Source organism: Phodopus roborovskii, unplaced genomic scaffold (assembly GCF_943737965.1).
Source record: "Phodopus roborovskii unplaced genomic scaffold, PHOROB, whole genome shotgun sequence".
Classification (NCBI taxonomy): Eukaryota; Metazoa; Chordata; class Mammalia; order Rodentia; family Cricetidae; genus Phodopus; species Phodopus roborovskii.
Window position 1 is genome coordinate 9,388,292 of NW_026126546.1, and position 18,702 is coordinate 9,406,993.

Sequence of the window (18,702 nt, forward strand, 5' to 3'; positions counted from 1 at the left end):
AGCGCAGGTTGAGATGCTGCTTGCCATGCCAGCTGTAAGCACAATGGTCATGCCTGGGGAGCCTGTGGGCTGGCCAGTGCACTGCCCAGCCCCACAATCACCCTAACTAAGAGCAACAGCAGGATATACAAGATGACTCTCGGCAATATCCCAGTTCTTATGGTGCTTCAGAAACCTTAAACCAGATCAATGACTCACTGCAATAATTATTTGCATATACAGCAGTTTGGGCAAAAGAATACACTGTGTGACACACAGCAGATTGCAACACCACTTTAATAAATGAACGTGCAATAGAAAGAGGGAAAAGATGGCAGGATGGAGTGGTGGGAATGGTGGAGAGAAGCAGAGATGCAGTGACTGGTATGGGAGTGTGGCCATGGCGGACAAAGGAGCATGTAATTGCTGAGTAGGGCCATTCCTCAGGCTTCCAGAGGAGCCCAGGGCCAGCCCACCTCATCCCAGTTGCTGCCAGCTAGGCTGGTGCTGCCACTCAGCCCACAGGTCCAGCGCGTCCCATGGAGCTGCCTCTGTCGCTGTTTCTTGAGCTGCTTGCCCTGCTGTGGGGAGGAGAACATGGGGCAGCATTGCCACCACAGGCTTCAAACATGATGGTGATGCCTGGGTGCTGGCAGGGTGGCCAGTGCCAAGGGCAGGGTGGGGTACGGCAGCCTGAAGTTCTCTGGGTAATGCCGCTGAATGTGCCGCCCAACCACATGACCACCCTGACTCTGAGCAACAAGACATCCGAGGTGAAGAATGGTGGGATTCTGTGGCCTGAGCTTGGTGTTTTGTTTGTTTGTTTGTTTTTGCTTTGCTTTCTTTTCTCTCTGCAGGGCAGAGCTTGGCCACCTGCATCTAGAAGGACTGGAAGACCTTAAGACCATTAGGGTAGTCAGGGGGTGGGGCCTGGCCACTTGCACCTCAAGGGTCTTACACACGTCTCAGCATCCCAAGTAGCTGGGACTACAGGGTTGCGTGATCATAACGTGTTTATTATTCTGTGTCTTTACATGGTTGTGTTTAACTGATACTTAATTCTTTACCAAGAAGTTAAGATTTAGGTGTGTCATTTGTTTTCCTTGTTTCTTGTGTCCTTTGTCTTTTCATATTAGACAAATACCTACTGACTAATTTTAAAGCAGCCGATTTTTCTTCTTACTGTATTTTTTATTTTCTTAGTGGTGGTCCTATGGGATACAGTTAATACCTTTAAAACTTCCTAAATTTTATTTTATGTGCATGGGTGTTTTGCCTGGATGCATGCCTGTGCATCACTGGTGGGTTTGGTGTTCAAGGCGGCCATAAGAGGGCATTCGACCTTCTGGAGCTGCAGTTATAGGTGGTTGAAAGTCACCTTCTGGGTTCTGGGAATCAAACCTCGGTCCTCTGGAAGAGCATCCAATACGCTTAATCTCTGAGCCATCTCTCTATCTCCCACAATTAATATTTTAATATCTTAATTTATATCAGCTTTCAGGAGTATATAAACACTTATATACAACTCTGCTCCTATAACCCCTCAGGGTATCACTGTTATAAAAATGAGATTTTTATGTGTTATCCTTTGGTACATAATCCTAACTATTACTCTATGTATGACTTTTAAATCACATAGAATAGAACAAATTTACAAGTCTTTATTACTGTATACTATTGCAATTTTTAGTGTGATAAAGTATACATAATATATCTTCTTAGACACTTTAACTCAATAGAGCTTCCTGCATGAGGTCAGGGGGCTGAACAGGTTGGGGAGTTTCCCTTTGTCAGCCATTGATACTGGCTTATTTAACCTAGCAAGGGGGCTTTGTCAATCTTGTTTTGGGAACTTTCTGAGACTTGTGAGTTTTGTCGACTTTTGAAGTTTCATGAGCTTGTCTTCTCCCTAAACAAGGGAATGCTTCAATTGAGAGAAAATTGCTACATTCCACTCCACCCCCTTCTTCCAGCTCTTTTTCCCTGAGCATGGCTCAGCGCCGGACAGTGACAGTCACCAGTTATCTTTACCTGTGGTTATGCGTCTCTATGGTACACCACCTATTACTGAACGGAAACTTCCTTTCGTGAGTAATTGCAGCTGGCAGCATCAGTGATCTTTGGGATAAGCATGAGTATTTATAAGGCAGTTTGCCAGGCATTTCACATCTATTCAACAAAACAATAACGACTACTTCCTCCTGAGGCCTGTGGACCTCGCAGCTACAGGCTTTTGCCCTGGCTTACAATAGAAGTCATGAGTTTCCCCATGTGCAACTAACCTTAAATTCAATGGGAAAAAGCAGACAGTTGTTGTCATAACAGTAGTGCCAATATTGCAACCAGTGGGCACATATAGCCTGGTATGTGGTATCACATTTCACAAGGTTCATAGCTGATCAGGACAGTTGGTGAGGATTCCCTCGCAGCAGCCTTCATAGTACTGTCTGGCACTATGAGAGTTAGCCAGTGAGGAAGGAGCTTCCTGTTTAGTCTCAAATTTATTTCTCTATGTCCTACAGTGAAATTATGCGATGTCTTCAGCAATAGGGTCTTATCATCTAGTTCTGGTGGACAACCAGTGGCAACAGCAATAGCCCTTATGGGAAACACTTGACCAAACAATTCATAAGGAGGCAACAGATATCTATTACTGAAATTTTTACCCAACAACCTTATAACACTTAGGATTGTCCTTTTCTGTTTATGCAAGAGGCTTTTGTTTAAACGGCTTCATTACTGTTTACTGTTCTTCCAGATGTTCTTATAAATCTATAAGATGGTCAAAGGTTAGCATGATGTAATGAACCATTTTATAGAGGGAGGCAGGATCTCTAAAGGGCTATCCATTCCAAGTAAGTGCCATTTGGTCTTGAGCAGCTAAGGGGCTCCTTAAAAGGGGCTGTTAATAACATCCAATGCAACATGGAAAGATCTCATCACTTCTATCAATTCTTTTGTCAAAAGAGCAACATTGGGCATGGTGGCATGGATGGGGGACACAATCTATCCCTCCATTTACATGGGCCATTCATCCCTGGCTATTGCAGCTGCTGAGGGGTCTATTGAGCATTTCCTATCGTGGTGACCTTGGAAAGGCTGGCTTGAGTTGCCCCATTGGCTCAGGCCCAGTGACCCTGCTTGAGCCTGCTATGCCTGCCACTGCAGCTGGAAACCCAGTTCTGATAGGCTCTGGGACAGCACTATGAATCCTACCTTCCTATTGGCCACCTATGGCTTCTGCAAGCACCCCAGGCTGGGCAATGAATCTGTACCCCCCAGAGTATTTTGTATCATATAATCGGGGGGGGGGGGGATGGTTGCCCACCCCTAGGCTAAGCTTAATCTTTTTCATCTGTATTGTTTTCTTTCATATATTTAGTGAGCTGCTGCTCAGGGTTGCATTTCCATTTAATTTTTCCTTCATCTGACTGGCTTTCTCTGTATCTTACTTTAGTTCTCTGAACACCTCAGCACAGTTGTAGATAGGGTTTTTGTATAGCCAGTTTATGTTCAGGTCTTTTTTATTGACAGTTTCTATTTACTTTCCCCCTGAAATATACAACACAATACTTTCCTGTTTCTTTGTAGGCACTGTGATATTTTTGTTAAAATTGGAAATTTGAATCTAATAATGCCATGACATTGTGACTATCAGCTTCTTCCCAAGGTTTGCCATTTGCATTATTGATTTGCTCTAGGTCATTTGCTGTGGGCTGTTTCTGGGCCAAGGACCTGCTTGGCAGGCAAACTTGTCTTCTCAGGCCTTTGCAGAGCCTGCACCTTTTCCAGTGTACATGGTATCAGTTTTTAACTTTCCCCACATAGACAGTTCCCATCAGTAATTTAATTTTTGTTGTCTGAGATCCCAAAGGAGGATGAAGAGAATGACAAAAAGCAGATGGAGAGAGGGAGGCCTCAATCCTTCAAAGCTCTTGGAAATTACCAGTTGGAATGGTGGGACACATTAGCTACTTTATGCTGCTGTAACTAAAATGCCTGATGCAGACAAGGATGTTCATCATGGTGTGGAAGGCCTGGCAGAGATGCCCTGTGATGGTGAAGGACTAGTGGAGATACCCTGTGATGTAGAAGCGTGTGGTGAAGGCTCCTCATATGCCCGACTGAAGGAGAACCCCAGACCATAACCTTCAAGGCCTCCCCACAGCAACCCACCACTGCAGTGAGCCCATACTCTAAATGCTCCACAAACTCCCTAAACAGCTCCACCCAAGTGTTCAAACACAATAGCCCATGGAAGGAATTTTGCATTCAGATCTTCAACAATTATAGACTTGCAACAATTATAGACACAGCTGTGATCATCCATCTCTATGAACTTCTGTGATCAGCATTGGTTAGACATCTGAGTACAGAGTATAGACATCTGGAAGACAGAGTCCTTTGTGGCCACTTACCAGGAATATACTCATACTTGCCTGGTGGTGGGGTGTGGGCAGGCAGCTCTGCTAATATGGGAAGCAACTTTGCATTTCATTTTTGAGCCTACCCTGGAAGTTGCATACCTTCAATAGATTTCACAGTTCCGAAGTAGTTATACCACCCAGATTCTCCTGTGTAACTGTTCTCCATTTTGTAGACGGCTTCCTGCCCACACTATATGAACCTCTCACGCCGCCCCCCCTCCCCCCGCCAGGGCCTCTTGTCTCAACACTGTTTAGGGGGCTATTTCTTTCTTCACATGGCTTTGAGTTACCGCCCCTTCATTTTAACCTAAAGAATTCCCTTTAGTATTTCTTCTGGCCTTGGTAATTGTGGAGTGAAAGTCTTACAGAGTCCTTGGCTTTTCATTGTTCGTTTGTTTTATCATCCCAATGCCTACTGGCTTACATGGTTTCTGGTGGGGGTGAGGTATTAAATCTAACGGAGTGATTCTTGCATGTGATAATTTGCTTTTCTCTTGCTGATTCAGGATTCTGTGGCTTTTGAATGCTTAACTGTGTCTCTGTGAGGGTCTTTTTTGCATGTTCCATACCTAGAATCAGTTGAGCTTCTTAGATATATAGATTACTTTTTGTCATCAGTTTTGGAAATTTTCAGCTGTTACGTTTTCCAATCATTTTTCTCTCATGAGCAAAAATTCCTGAAAAGAAATTGTGTCTGGCTATGAAGGAAAGAGCTCCTGGAAGGAGCCTGTGTCTTAGAGAATGATGGGCTGGTTGGAAATTCAGTGGAGAGGTTGAGATTTTGTAGGCTCAGAGGCTAATTACTTTATTTTGGTCTAGTGTTAGCCTTCTGGGACTAACACCCTATGACGATAAACAAAAACCTCTTAGAAGCTATTAACTTAGAATTAACATAATGATAAATGCAAACTTCTTGAGGTTTTAGCTTAGCACACTATCTTCCACCAATCTGAAAGCTAAGAGTTGCATCAGATCCATCCTGGGCCTATGAGATGGCTCCCCATCTCATTGTACCACCTTTCTGGTGTACCCACCAATGTCTCTTAAAGTTGCCTTGATTTATGACTTTCTTTGTTCTGTAAAACTATAAAAACTCTTGTGAAACTACTTCCACACTGGAACATGGAGTTTGGGGTAACTTAAATCTGTGTCCCTGGTCACTCCAGAATAAACTGTTCTTCTCTTTAAGATGAGGACTGTGACTTTTACATCAACACTTTCCATCTCTTCTTCTCCCTTTGGGATTTCAATTATGCAATTGTTTGTGTTTGATGGAGCCCTGAAACTCTCTAGTGTTTGTTTAGTTTTCATTATCCTGTTTTTCTTTCCCAGGCTGGATAATCTCGATTAGCCCAGTCTTTTTATGGACTTTTTAGTCCATCTTCTCATATCTCCTGTAGGGAACTCTTTGATTCAATTTTCATAGTTTGCAACTTCAGGATTTATGTTGTTCTGAGATTTCTGCCATTGCTGAAATCATTCCTTGGTGAAGTATCACGTTCATACTTTATTCCTCTGTGGGATAGAGGCAGTTAAGGGCAGGGTCTTACTACTCAGTCCAGGTGGACCTGTAGCTTGTTATATAGAAGACCTGGCTTGGAATTCGTGGCAATCCTGTTCTGCCTCCCAGGTGCTGAGATTGGAGGTGTGAGCCACCATGCCTGGCTCTTAGATCTCTGAGCATACTTAGGACTGTTAAGTATACCCGAGGCCTGGGCTTCCTCAGTAAATTGTTGTAGCTGCTTTCTTATTCCCGGTGTATGGATTGTGCTTCCCTCTGTTTTTTGCATGTTTTGTTGGAACCGGAACAGTTTAGAGAGTATAATGTGACAACTCTGGAGATTAGATCCTTCCCCTCTTCAGGGTTTCTGTTTGCTGAGGTTTCCTTAGTGACTCTCTGACTTAAGCTTGAAGTATTTCTCATCTTTGCCATGCATGGTCGTAAAGTATTTCCTTGGTTAACTCGGTGGTCAATGTGTTACTGGACTGAAGATGTCTGGAATCAGTTAATCTCCCATTGGTGGGATTCTCTGTGTATAGGATGTGCTTGGAACACTTAGCTAGGCACTTAGTATGGGACTTGCTAGCCTTGGCTCCCTGCTTGCACAGAGCCTCAAGGTCAGTCAGAGGTGAGTGCTCAGGGCTTGTCAGGCCTTTCCTGAGCACTGCACTTCCCTGCTCCCTTGGAATGGGTGGCCTTCCAGCTTCCCAGGGATTTATTGGAAGTTTTTTAAGTTTCCTGTGTACTTCTGCCTCTGAGCTTTTCATTCTAGGTTTTTTGTCCTCAACTTTTAATCACCCCTTGGGCAACTGCCTGAATTATTACATGTAGTTGTTTTCAGCAATAGCCTCTGGGGAAAGGCTCAGAATAAAGTCAAATAAAGACAGCTTCCCAAGAGGGACCTTCCAGGGAGCTACTGGAGGGAAAAAACAGAGAACGTTCTGGAAATAAGGTTTTGAGAAGGCTCCAGTCCCATGTTTATCCAATGCAGAGGCTTCAAGATTGTAGTGTCACTATTAATGGAGAGGAAGTTTGGGTCTGAGGTAGTTAAATGTTTACCACCTTCCCTGTTTTCTTGACACAATAGCTTCCCTTTTACTGTTGCAAGTCTTTGGTTAATTTCCAGAGGACCAAACTCTGCCTAGACATTTCTTACTTTTTTTTTTTTTTTTTTTTTTGTGAAACAGAATCTATGTAGTCCTGGCCAGCTTGGACCTTGCTGTGTAGACCAGGCTGACCTTCATCTCACAGAGATTGACTTGCCTTGGCTTCCTAAGTGACAGGTCCAAAGGAAACCCAATTCCCCAAGCTCCAAAAGGCAGTCCAAGCGTCCAGAAATGAGTTCAACATGAACTCTAGGAGGATTTCTGGCATCTAGATAAAAGGCAGCATTCCTGGGGGGTCTGTAAAACTGGTTCTCTTCTGCCCAAAGGAGTCATTTCCCTCACCTCTGCTGGAAGGGACACATGGCTACCTGTGGTTGTTCTCTCTCTCATATCTATAACAAAAGCCTTCCCCTTAACCATACTGTGTCATCAGTCTATATACCATGTGCTGGCCCTGTCCAGACTTTTTTCCTTTTTTCTTTTTCTTTCTTTCTTTCTTTTTTTTTTTCTTCTTCTTCTTCTTTTTTTTTTTTTTTGTCAATTTTCTTGCTGCTTTGATGGAGAGAATTCTCAGTCTCCCTCCCCCTCTCCCTCCCCCACTCTCTCTCTCTCTCTCTCTCTCTCTCTCTCTCTCCCTCTCTCCCTCTCTCTCTCTCTCTCTCCCTCTTCTTCTTTTGTTGAAGTCCTGGCATCTCAAGTCAGATGTGAAGAGACACTGTAGCAAATGCTACTAGAGATGGTCAGGCCCCACACTTTATTTTCTGTTCTACCATGGGGCTCATGAGAATTTTGTGAAATGGGGTTCTTCTTTCACCTTTACATGGGTTTAGGGGTTGAACTCAGGTCACCAGGTTTTGGCAGTCCTTCCCAGGTCCACATTTAAAGGAGGCACAGCCCAGTGGAAGAAGAAAAATCTGTATTAAAGCCACAGAGCATCAGCAGGTCTTCTCCAGACTGTCACACGCCTGGCCTGGCCCCCTGCAGGGCGGTTGTTACTGTGCTGACTTGGGGGTGGGGTGGGCGTGTGTTCAGTGTTCCTTCTGGGGATGCACGGCTACAGTGCTTACGCTCACACACGGGAAGCAGCTGGATATGACCCCACTTGCATTAGCTCAGAGGGACTAAGGCAAGCAGACAGGGATGGGTGGGTGCTATGGGTGCTTGGGCTTCTCGCTCTCTCATTTTCTTCTTAGGTGTTTTCCAAGAAAGCAAAGGCCACAAGGCTGAGCTCAGGACTTGGTTACTGGATATAGTTCAGGCCCTGAGTCAGAGGTGTGATTTGAAATCTGACCTAGAATAGTGACATGGGAGACAGGAAAGGAGAGGCCAGCGTGAAGGAGGGGAGCCGTTGGGCAGCATTGCCCTGGAGGACAAGTTCCTGAGCTGGCCGGGCCAGCAGCCAACTTTGTAGCCCAGCTGCCTGCATAACTCCTAAAGTTGTGCCTGGAAGCCCAGTCTAGAGTCTGCCTTCAGCCTCTGCGAGCACTTAACACCCTGCAGCAAAACTCAGGCTGCTTACAAACCTGGAAGGATGTCCCTCTCTGCAGGAGATGAAAGTAAAAACACTAAGGGGGTAAAAGGCTAGTGTGAGTCCTCTGGGCTGGGATGGCTGCAGGGCATGAAACCACTTTAGGGGAGCTCTCTTTAGGCAGAGGGACTACAAGCAAATACCCAGTGCTGGGAATGCTCAGTGCCTAGCAGAAAGGGGAGGGGGAGCTCACAGGAGAGCCAGTCTGGTGGCCCCATTCTGGGGACGCTGTCTAAGGGTGGCAGCAACCTCCAGAAAGTATATGTACACAGAGCACAGATCATGGCCCCGGCTGGAGCCAGCGAGCAAGACTTGTGGCTCTGTGGGGCTGGTGCATGTGGTATCTGAGGGTGAGTTTTTAATTCCCAGCAGGGGCACCTGGCAACCAGCCCTGCCTGAAGCCTGTGTGCACACAGGAGACAGCCACCCTGTGGGTGGGGATCCCAAGCTTGAGTCAGAAGATGTGGCTTGGGAGCATGTCTCTGCCCGGGTCAGGCCTAGGGGCCTGTGCCACACCTAGGGAGGGTTGTAGGTGGGCCCTGAAAGAGCCATTGTTAGGCCATGGCGGAATCCTTCCCATGTCCCATCATGTTCATGAAACTTCTAAGGCATTTTTCCTCCCCAAGGGGACACTGCCACCACTAAAGGGAGTCTTGCCTGGCCATCCTCCTGCCCAGCCCTCCTAGGGCAGCCTTGGCTTGGCAGCTGCAACTCTGCTTGTAGGCAACTGTCTTTGGCCCATTCTCATTGCACAAATCAGTGGATCCCCAAGCCACACAGACATCGTGGACTGGAGGCTAGAAAAGGAGCCCCCTGCTGCCCTGGGCTGGGGCTGTTAACTACCATCTTGCCCCATGGAACAGAGTGAGCCTTAGGGCCTCCAGCTGGGCATGGGGCAGGAGCTGGACTGAAGTTGCCACAGTGACTCCTGGCTGGGCAGGAGTCATTTTCTATCCTCTTCCTAGGACCCTAAACTCCTATTAGTGGAGACTGGCCTGGCTGGTTCTAGGTACAGCCCTGTAGCTGATACTAAGGACCTCCCCACACACAGGGGAGTGGGATATGTTTATCTTCATGTGCATACTCCATCCACCTGCTTAAAAAGCACAAGGAGTTTTGCCCCCCTTCCAAGTCCCTCTCCAGCAACACTGAGCGTCCTGGCCCCTGCAGCATCTCTTGAGCAACACTGTGAGTGTCCTGGCCCTCTCATCCCATGTAACTCTTGTCAGAAGTGAGAAACTGGATCCTGTGACAAGCATGGTCTACAACTAGTTCCAGAGCACAAGGCAGGTAAGGGGAAAAGAGGCCTCCAAGTCAAAGGTCAGTGTTTGTGTGTAGTGATAAAGATCCTTCACAAGGTCAAGTTTGGCTCATAAGAGCATCTGTCTACCTCTGTGAAGGGACAGTGGAATTTTTCCTTGGTGCCTACGGGCACTTTTATCTAAAAAAGCAGAAGAAGTTCCTTGTTCTAATGTCCTTCCAGGCTGGATTACCTTCATGGCTTCATTCTACACCCTTATCAAATGAGCTGTAGTAGACACAGCGGCCCAGCCATCTTCTCTCAGGAGTGTGTATTGCTCACAAGCCATGCCACATTTTTAATCAATTTGTGAAATATATCTTCTCAGCTTAAGATGTTGTGCAGTCTCTGTTGACACAGAATAGCTTTGCTATTTTAAGTGAGTTTTGTTTTCTTTGCACTTGCTGTGACTTGGTAAGCACGTCACGCTAGAACCCACAGACAAATGCCTCAGGTGACTTGGTGACCTTAGAGCCTGGAAGCCAGGGCCGGCACACCGGCCACAGCTTCAGAAGGACTGGAGCAGTTTGTCTTTGGCCTCTAGGCCTGGAGCCTAGATGCTGTGTTCACGGCTGCCGACTCTGTGGCTGCGACATTTATTTGAAATGAGGGTGAAGTCATTTGCTTTGTTTGCATTCTAGCCTTGCTGCTTCTATTTATTCTCTCTCACTGTCTGTCTGACAGTGAGACATTAACTTGTTCCAAAACCCAGAATGTGTTTTGGATCAGCTCTCTGGATATTTTGGTGTGTGTGGGGGGGGACCCAGCAGAGGCTGGGTAAGATGTCCCCCTTCTCCTTAAGTATTTTCCTGACACTGAGCTGCAGTAAAGTCAGAATCTACAACCCAATCCAAAGGAAGGACAGTGGCCTGGAGGTGAGGAGGAGTAGGGCCCTGGACACCTGAGCAGTGCAGATTTCCTTTGGCCAGCAGTATGGCCCTTTACTGTTGTGTAGTCCAGACCCTGATGAGAAAGAAGCTGGCAGAAACCCAGAGCTCCAAAGCCAGCTACAGCTTAGCTGGTGACCTGGGGCTCTCAGCACCTCCCGCAGCCACTTGTCAAGTGGCAGTCGTGGGCCACGTTCTGGTTACATCTGTGGCAGTTCAGACAGGCACCAGTGTGGTCGCTGGGCCCAGACTCCTATCCTCGAACACAGAGCTCCTTGCAACAACTACCCAGAGGAGGAGGGAGGAGGGAGGAGGGCGGGGAGAGAGGGAGAGAGAGGGAAAGACAAAGAAAGGGGTGGGCAGGGCAGCAGCTAGCTCGAGGGGGCGGAGAGTGAGCTCAGCCTGAAGCAGGTCACTGCATTCAGAGCCTGGAGGGTTGAGAAGAACAGCTCCTGCTAAGCAGAAAAGTCTCTTCCTTCCTTCCTTCCTTGTCTCAAGTCTGCTCTGCCAGTTTCTGGGGCCCAGCATTGAGGCAGAAGACAGGAAGAGCTGGGACCTCTCTGTTGGCCAGAGCCACTAATCTTGGGCATAAATAGGATCTTGGGACCAGTCCTCCAGCTGACAACCCGGCAGCCTGCTTCTGCTGCTCCTGCCAGGTGAGTGAGGTGTACACATCCTAAGAGGGCCTGGGGGCTCCTGGACCAGGAATCTGTAACACTCCAGAGACTACCCTGGGTGCAGGGCATGACCTGAGCTTTGCTGACCAAGTCACATGCATGGCTAGTACGTGATGCGTATGCACCAGGCACACTTCACAGTGTTGAAGACACACAGCACGGAGCATCAGAAGTTGTGCGGCTCCTGCCTGCCGCACTTGGCAGAGATAACTGTAAGATGCTGAGGCTCTCTCTGCCTGCAAGTTACAGGGAGGTTCTTGTTGACAGGCAGTGAAACTAACCATATACCCTGTAACCTGGTGACTTTCTCTTGTCTGGATGGAATCTGGAAAACTCTCAAAGGAACATTTTGGGGATCCAGGAGTTACTTTGCAGGCAGGCATCTCACCAATCTGGGAGTTCATACTGTTCTCTGCTGGGACTAGTTGGGCAGGGACCTCTTGGGACTAAAGGTACCAACACTTCTCTCTCTCTACTGTAGGTGATGGAAACCGTGAGTTTTTCCCTGGGCAGAGCGCTTTGGACCTTCCTCCTGGCCATGCTAGGCTCCGCCACAGGCCAGCCGCTGGGGGGAGAATCCATCTGTACAGCCCGGCCCCTGGCTAGATACAGCATCACTTTTACTGGCAAGTGGAGCCAGACCGCATTCCCCAAGCAGTATCCTCTGTTCCGGCCACCTGCACAGTGGTCCTCTCTGCTGGGTAAGGGCATCTCTCCTCCTCTGCCCCACCCAGGAGGCTACAGGGCAGGAAGCTGGACCTACTGAACTAGTGGCTAGTGGAGGGCAGAGTGGTCGCAGGAAGGCTGGTGGGACACCAGTCACCCAGCCAGGTGTGTCCCAACAACCTAGCCTCTCCTTATTAGGACTGGATGTGGCTCCTTGCCATTCAGCCAGGAAGCTGAAATTTGGGGGGGTGGCATGGTGTCCACTGGGGGGGGGACAGCCACGCGGGTTTGACGTCTGTAGCCCCCATCACTACCTGTCCCAGGTGGCCACTCATGCAGTCAGGCTTTTTCACAGGGGCAGCTCACAGCTCTGACTATAGTATGTGGAGGAAGAATGAGTATGTCAGCAACGGGCTGAGGGACTTCGCTGAGCGCGGTGAAGCCTGGGCTCTGATGAAAGAGATCGAAGCTGCAGGAGAGAAGTTCCAGAGTGTGCATGCGGTATTCTCAGCCGCTGCTGTCACCAGCGGGACAGGGCAGACTTCTGCAGAGGTGGAGGTGCACCCTAGGCACTCGCTGGTGAGTCACTGCTAGCAGAGGAGAGGGTGTGTCCTGAGGCTGCAGCTGCTGAGCCTTCCGGTCCCATCCAGGTGTCCTTCGTGGTACGAATTGTCCCCAGCCCCGACTGGTTTGTGGGCATTGACAGTCTGGACCTGTGTGAGGGAGGACGCTGGAAGGAGCAGGTGGTCCTCGATCTTTACCCTCATGATGCAGGGACAGACAGCGGCTTCACCTTCTCCTCCCCCAACTTTGCCACCATCCCACAGGACACAGTGACCGAGGTAAGTGGTCCATGCCCTTGCCCCGCTGCATAGTCACCCCCCCCCCCACTGCATAGGCAGCTCTGGATTCTGAGTTGGGTGGAACAAAAAGAAGGGGGCTGGCCTGGTTGTGAGGATTTGTGAGGACAGGGAAAAGGCTTTGGCTTATCCTAGGCGAACTTCTAGCCACCCCAGGCTTCAGCTCCTCCTGAGAAAATAATCCTGTTTCTGGTGGCTTCTGGTTAAGAGTGGAATGTGGCTCTGCCTGGGATCTGGCAGTACTATAGAGAGAAGAGCAGGATACGGGGGGGGGGGGGGGCTTGCACGGTGCTTCCCTTCCAGTGAGGAGGTATATGCATACAGTCCTGCCTGGTGGGCAACCAGGAGCTCTATGGACAAGTGTTCCAGCTGAGCTACAGTATTGCCTCTAGGAGACAGAAGGAATGGCCAGTCTTCCTCAGTCTTGGGAAGAGGGTATGTGGGCACCTCCAGCTATGCTGGCTGGGCTTGAGAGCCACTCCGATGAGACCCAAGTTGGGAGTATTTGCTGGCAATGTATTGCTTGATGCTGGGTACTGACACTTGAAAGTGGGACTCTCAGAACTCTGTGCCAGCTCTCCTTTTCCGCCATCCAGATAACCTCCTCATCACCCAGTCACCCAGCAAACTCATTCTACTACCCACGCCTGAAGTCCTTGCCTCCCATTGCCAAAGTGACCTTCGTGCGGCTTCGGCAGAGTCCCAGGGCCTTTGCCCCACCTTCCCTGGACCTGGCCAGCAGGGGCAATGAAATTGTTGACAGCCTCTCAGGTAATGTCCATGTTTTCCATCTTCTGCTGACCCCGGGTAGACAGGCTGGAGAATGTGCTGGAGCTTTTGTATCGCTTCTCCATGTCGTCACTGGCTGAACTGGGGTGAGAAGACACAACTGAGTTTGTGCCCTGGAGCCCGTGGGCTATATGCCATCCAAGGTCATACACTAGATCCTAAAGCCCAGCATAAGGCACAACATGTGAGCTCCTTCCATCCCAGGTTAGCCCTTGTCTATAGCTGAGTCTACAGAATCTCCCAGGCTTCCAAGGTCACAGGAAATGAGCCAGAGCAATTTCAAAGGCGGATTCTCGTCACTCTTTAGGAGATGGTATTAATTTTTAAAGGTTTAGGATTTGGTGGATTCAAAGACTGCAGATAAAACTTTGACAGTCTCTACTGTTGAAACACCCTGAACAATGGAAAGGGACCCTAGTTATAGTTAGGGGGCAGTAAAGCATCAGAAATGCACTCAGAGACCTGAATGTCACAGCCCAAGGGGATGGAAGGGAAAACTCACTGAGTTAGGTTCCGACTGTGCCTCCACTGGAGACAGCAGAGGGCATTGGCTGGCGGAAGCATGGCATTCGTGACACTCCCATGGGGGCTTGGGCCCTGCCTGGCTGTGGCCAGTGCAGAGTTCCCAATTCACAGGGCCAGTCTAGGCTTCTCATCTTTCCATAAACAATTTGAGAGTCTGCGAATAGGTAGGTATTCATTCCTCAGGGGCATCAGCCGGAGTTGAGAAAGCTGAGCATTGAGGATGAGAATCATGGTCCCCTCACTGCACAGCAGCCTCCAGACAGTCAGATGTCCAGCGGCCCTTGCATGAGGAAGGGCACAGAGAATGACTGGGCCCTTTGAGGCTGTGTTGGCTCAGCAGCCAACTCACTTTCCTGGCCACTTGGGATGGTGTCTGTCCTGATGCATTGGCCAGGCCAGGGTCAGGCAGGAGGATGGGCATGCTGACGGGCTGGCATGCTGACGGGCTGGCATGCTGACAGACATTTGAGGTGTGTATCTCCGGCTCCCATTCTTGATGGACAGTCCTGCAAACACTGGACAGTGGCATCACCCGGACAGACAGTACAGTCTTGTGGGAAGAGCTACTTGCGGGCAGGCCACCGGAGAGGTCCTTTTACCTCACCGTTGGGGCGGTTAGCCACCCACTCAGGCCTGGGGAGGTAGCGTGCTGGGAGTGCAGGGGACGCAGCAAAGCAAGCACAGCAGGTTGGGGATGACGAGGGAGGGAAGAGTGGGCGTGGCCCTCCGCTCTGGTGGGGGACCACGTCTCTGCTGACAGGGAACTTTAGGGATTTCTACCTGTAGTTCCGCCTGGATGGTAGAGCCAGCCGAGCATTTCCTTACCCAGGACAGCTGAGAAACAACATGCTTGATTGTCCTAAGGTGTCCCCTGTCCTAAAAAGCCATTGCCTGTAGCTAGGGTTTCTCAATCCGCCCACCTGATGTGTTCTTCCTAATCCCCTCATGTCCTCATGACTGCCAACTGCCAGGAGGGGCAGAATGCCCAGCACAGCCGGCATGAGCTTTTCTCGCTACATTTGGGTCCGCAACAGCAGACCTGGGGTCAGTGTATCCAGGACGCTCCCACCAGGTCCTGCCTGTACCTCCCTCACTTTTGACCACACACAGTTTATCCTGGGTCTGCTCCTCGAAGGGAGCCCCATTTGGGAAGCTCCCTCTGCAGACCAGGGCTGCTGCAAGCATTCCCAGTCAAGCTAGCCTTGGCTGCTGCTTCACTATCAGGAAGCTGGGAAGGATGCAGCCTTCTAGCCCTATCTGGAAGATGGGGACTCATGTGTCTCATCCAGGCTGGCTAGAGCCCTCACTCTCAGGCAAGGAAAAATTGGGTCTGTTCATCTTTCCAAAGGGTCTTTGTAGGCCCTGTTCCCACCCTTTCTTCTGTGGAGACTTGCTGCATCTACTAGAATGTTCCAGGTACCGTATCTGACATCTGCAACCTCTGTGTTCCTTTCTGAATTCTACCAACATCTGCCTTGTTTCTTGGAGTCCCACAATTGATTGCAGCAGCACAAGGACTCCTAAAAATGGGGTCCTGCCCTGAGAGCGGCTAGCCTGGTTGCTACTGCCAGTGCCACACTGTCCTCTCGTGACTCCTGCAGGTGATTGTCCTTGCTGGCTGACTGGCTGGTTTAACATGTTGTGGATATAGGGACATTTGCATTATGCTCTGGGAAATGGAAATTACCAGGTTGTTTAGCCATAACTCCAAATTGATTGTTTTTAAATTTGTGAATGTGATAGAATCAGAGGGGACATAATAAAAAGCACATGATTGAAAATGTTTGAGCCTCCGGGAGGAGTAAGGTCCCACAACCCCGAGGGTTTTCTGGCATTCGTAGGACTTCAGAAATGTCAGTTATGAAGGTCACTGTGGCCAGAGAGCCACCTCCCCTCAGAGAGGTCCTCACTGTTGCAATGCCTCTTCCATAGCTGGTAAGAGACCAGGACTCACGCTGCCACAGTCACCGACGGTTTCGCAAAGGATCAACTCCAGCCAGGCATTTGGTTGTTGCTTGTACCTGTATCAGTGATACCCATCATGCATCTTGTTCTACACTCCTGAGAAAAGCGTTTCTCTCAGCCTTTGGAACAGAGTTGTCTCCTGGGATGTGTGCACATGTGGAGATAATCATGTCTGCTTTTATTAAGCGTCTCTTTACAGAGTACTCATTGGGTTTCCCCTGTGTTTTGTCCAGTTCCAGAGACACCGCTGGACTGCGAGGTTTCCCTGTGGTCGTCCTGGGGACTGTGTGGAGGATCATGTGGAAAGTTGGGAGCCAAGAGCAGAACTCGTTATGTCCGTGTGCAGCCTGCTAACAATGGGACCCCTTGCCCCGAGCTTGAAGAAGAGGCTGAGTGTGCCCCTGATAACTGTGTCTAAACCCAGAGTCTAGCAGCCAGCCCTTGGGGTCCCTCAAGCCTTGGAATCAGACCTGGGCCACAAAGGGTTCCCGGGAGGTGCATGCAGACAGGCGTAGGAGCTTGGGCAGTTTTGCACCATTTCCCACCATGGCTGGACTGATGAATGCTCTGGACACAGAGGTCCTCAGTGGCAGGTAAGAGGCAGGCTGCTTCTCCCACTGTGTGATCCCTGAGGCTCATGGTCTGCTCTACACACGTCCTGTGTGACTTATTACTGTGGTGGGAGGCTGCCTTTGATGCAGAGAGCTGTCACGCCAGGAACAGGCAGAGGATGCTGTAAGCCTGTGAGCCCCACAACCACACTGTGTCAGATACCTCAGGCCTGCCGCCACCACCGCACCTGCTCCTGGATGCCAACGATGCAACTTCACAACACTCCTGGCTTCAAACGGGGGTGACCACGGGAGAAAAGGATGAAGAGGGGCAGTTTCAGGAACTTGGCTGTCTTGTGTCACTGATCCCTTTCATTTGAATAAAGGCTGTGTTCCCGACAAATGCCAGAGGGGGCGCTCCCTCCTCTTCCCAGACACCTTGCAGCAGAGGTGCTCATGGGTAATGTACAAATAGAGATCACTCGTTCGCAAGAACCTGCAGCGGTGTCATGGCTGCCGCGTGGGTGGTGAGCCGGAAATGAGGACGCAGACTCATGGCACCTGTGCTGAGGATTCAACCGTCAGACAGAGCAACATAAAAAAGAAAAAAAACCAGTGCTCACTCATTCCAGACGCTACCACACAAAGACAGTGTGGCGTGGTGGGATGCTCAGAGCAGCACCCAGAGACCCGTCACACTACAGGGACCCTTGCTGTCTTCCTTCCCACGGAGAAACAACTCTGCTGGCTGTGAGCAGGTGCTTCTTGGGAACCTGAGCGCAGGTAACCTACCCTCACAGATGCCCCTTGTGTCAGCATTCTGTCATTGTGACAAAATATCTGAGACAACCAACTTATAGAAAGGAAAGGACAGTTTAGTCTCCGTTTGGGGCATTTCAGTGCATAGTCCTGCAGGCAGTGCATCATGGCAAGGAGGACACAGCAGAGCAAAGCCACTGGCCTTGTTAGTGGCATAATAAGGTCTTATTTCCTCCTTCTAAGATGCTTCCCAATGCCTTAGGGACTCCCAATAGGCCCTGTTTCTCAAAGGTCCCACCATCTCACAGGGAATCAGCCTCAACCCATGGGCTTTGCAGACATCCCAGATGCAAACTGAGTCAGCCATGAGGACTCACGTTGGCCTGCCAGGGCCTTTCCTATGGGTCAGGACTGCCCACTTCTCCTCCTATTACTGAATTCTGAAGTCACTCTAGCATCTCTGGGGATACCCTCCTAGCCCTGTTCCATCAGCTTGGATGTGAAGAACATGCCCTTCTTGCTTCAAGGGGACCTTGGTGGACTACTCTTCTGACTGGCAGAGACCTTTACCCCTGACGCTCCCAGAGCTAGATGCCAGGCCCACTTCCTACCATTAGATATCTTATTCTCATTGAAAATTCTTGAATATAAATCACAGTGTCACAAGTCTGGAGATTGTCATGGGGATCTGAGAAACCTCCATTAAAATCTTGGCTTAAGCATTTAAGAGGTGGAGACAGGAAGATTGCCATGAGTTTGAGGATAGCCTGGGTTACATAGGGGGTTAGAGTGAGATCTTATCTCAAATAAAAAAGAGAAAAGAAGGAAAAGGTTTTCTCTAAAGTTCCCTGAGGGTAACACCAGAGAAACTTTGGAGCAAAGAACATTAATACTGCCTAGAGGCTGTACTGGATATATCCCCAGGAACATTGGGTCACCAATCCAATGTACACACTGAACACCAGCCCTCATACCTTCAGCCATGGCATTGGCAAACCATAAGGACAGACCCAGAACACTAGGGTCGGAATGATCAGTCCCAGGCTATCAGGAGGGTGTGCCACCCCAGGATCTCAGAACGCAAAATGATGACAGTTTCCAAAATCCATGAGGACACCAAGTCTGGTGGACGGCCTGCTAGATGCCACATCTGTCTCCTTACCCGTGTGGAACATATTGCTA

The 18,702-nt window shown here is 49.3% G+C and overlaps 1 protein-coding gene across 2 annotated transcripts; it reads left to right on the plus strand.

Moving 5' to 3' along the window:
* Window positions 1-10,632: 10,632 nt before the first annotated feature.
* On the plus strand, window positions 10,633-17,164 carry LOC127233741 (spondin-2). Of its 2 annotated transcripts, none has more exons than XM_051200315.1 (6): window positions 10,633-10,716; window positions 11,887-12,106; window positions 12,427-12,650; window positions 12,722-12,913; window positions 13,528-13,702; window positions 16,444-17,164. In XM_051200315.1, exons 2-6 carry the CDS (start codon window positions 11,890-11,892, stop codon window positions 16,626-16,628), a joined length of 993 nt encoding a protein of 330 aa, XP_051056272.1. In that variant the 5' UTR covers window positions 10,633-10,716; window positions 11,887-11,889; the 3' UTR covers window positions 16,629-17,164. The 2 variants fall into 2 exon arrangements, with proteins under 2 accessions (XP_051056272.1, XP_051056271.1); XM_051200314.1 differs by lacking the exon at window positions 10,633-10,716 and adding an exon at window positions 11,181-11,384.
* Window positions 17,165-18,702: the final 1,538 nt, after the last annotated feature.

Bases quoted from the DNA above. Each gene is read 5' to 3' on its own strand.
- LOC127233741 (XM_051200315.1), top strand. From the start codon at position 11,890: ATGGAAACCGTGAGTTTTTCCCTGGGCAGAGCGCTTTGGACCTTCCTC. The intron at 12,107-12,426 runs GTAAGGGCATCT...GCTTTTTCACAG, and splicing joins ACAGTGGTCCTCTCTGCTGG to GGGCAGCTCACAGCTCTGAC. The intron at 12,651-12,721 runs GTGAGTCACTGC...GGTCCCATCCAG, and splicing joins TGCACCCTAGGCACTCGCTG to GTGTCCTTCGTGGTACGAAT.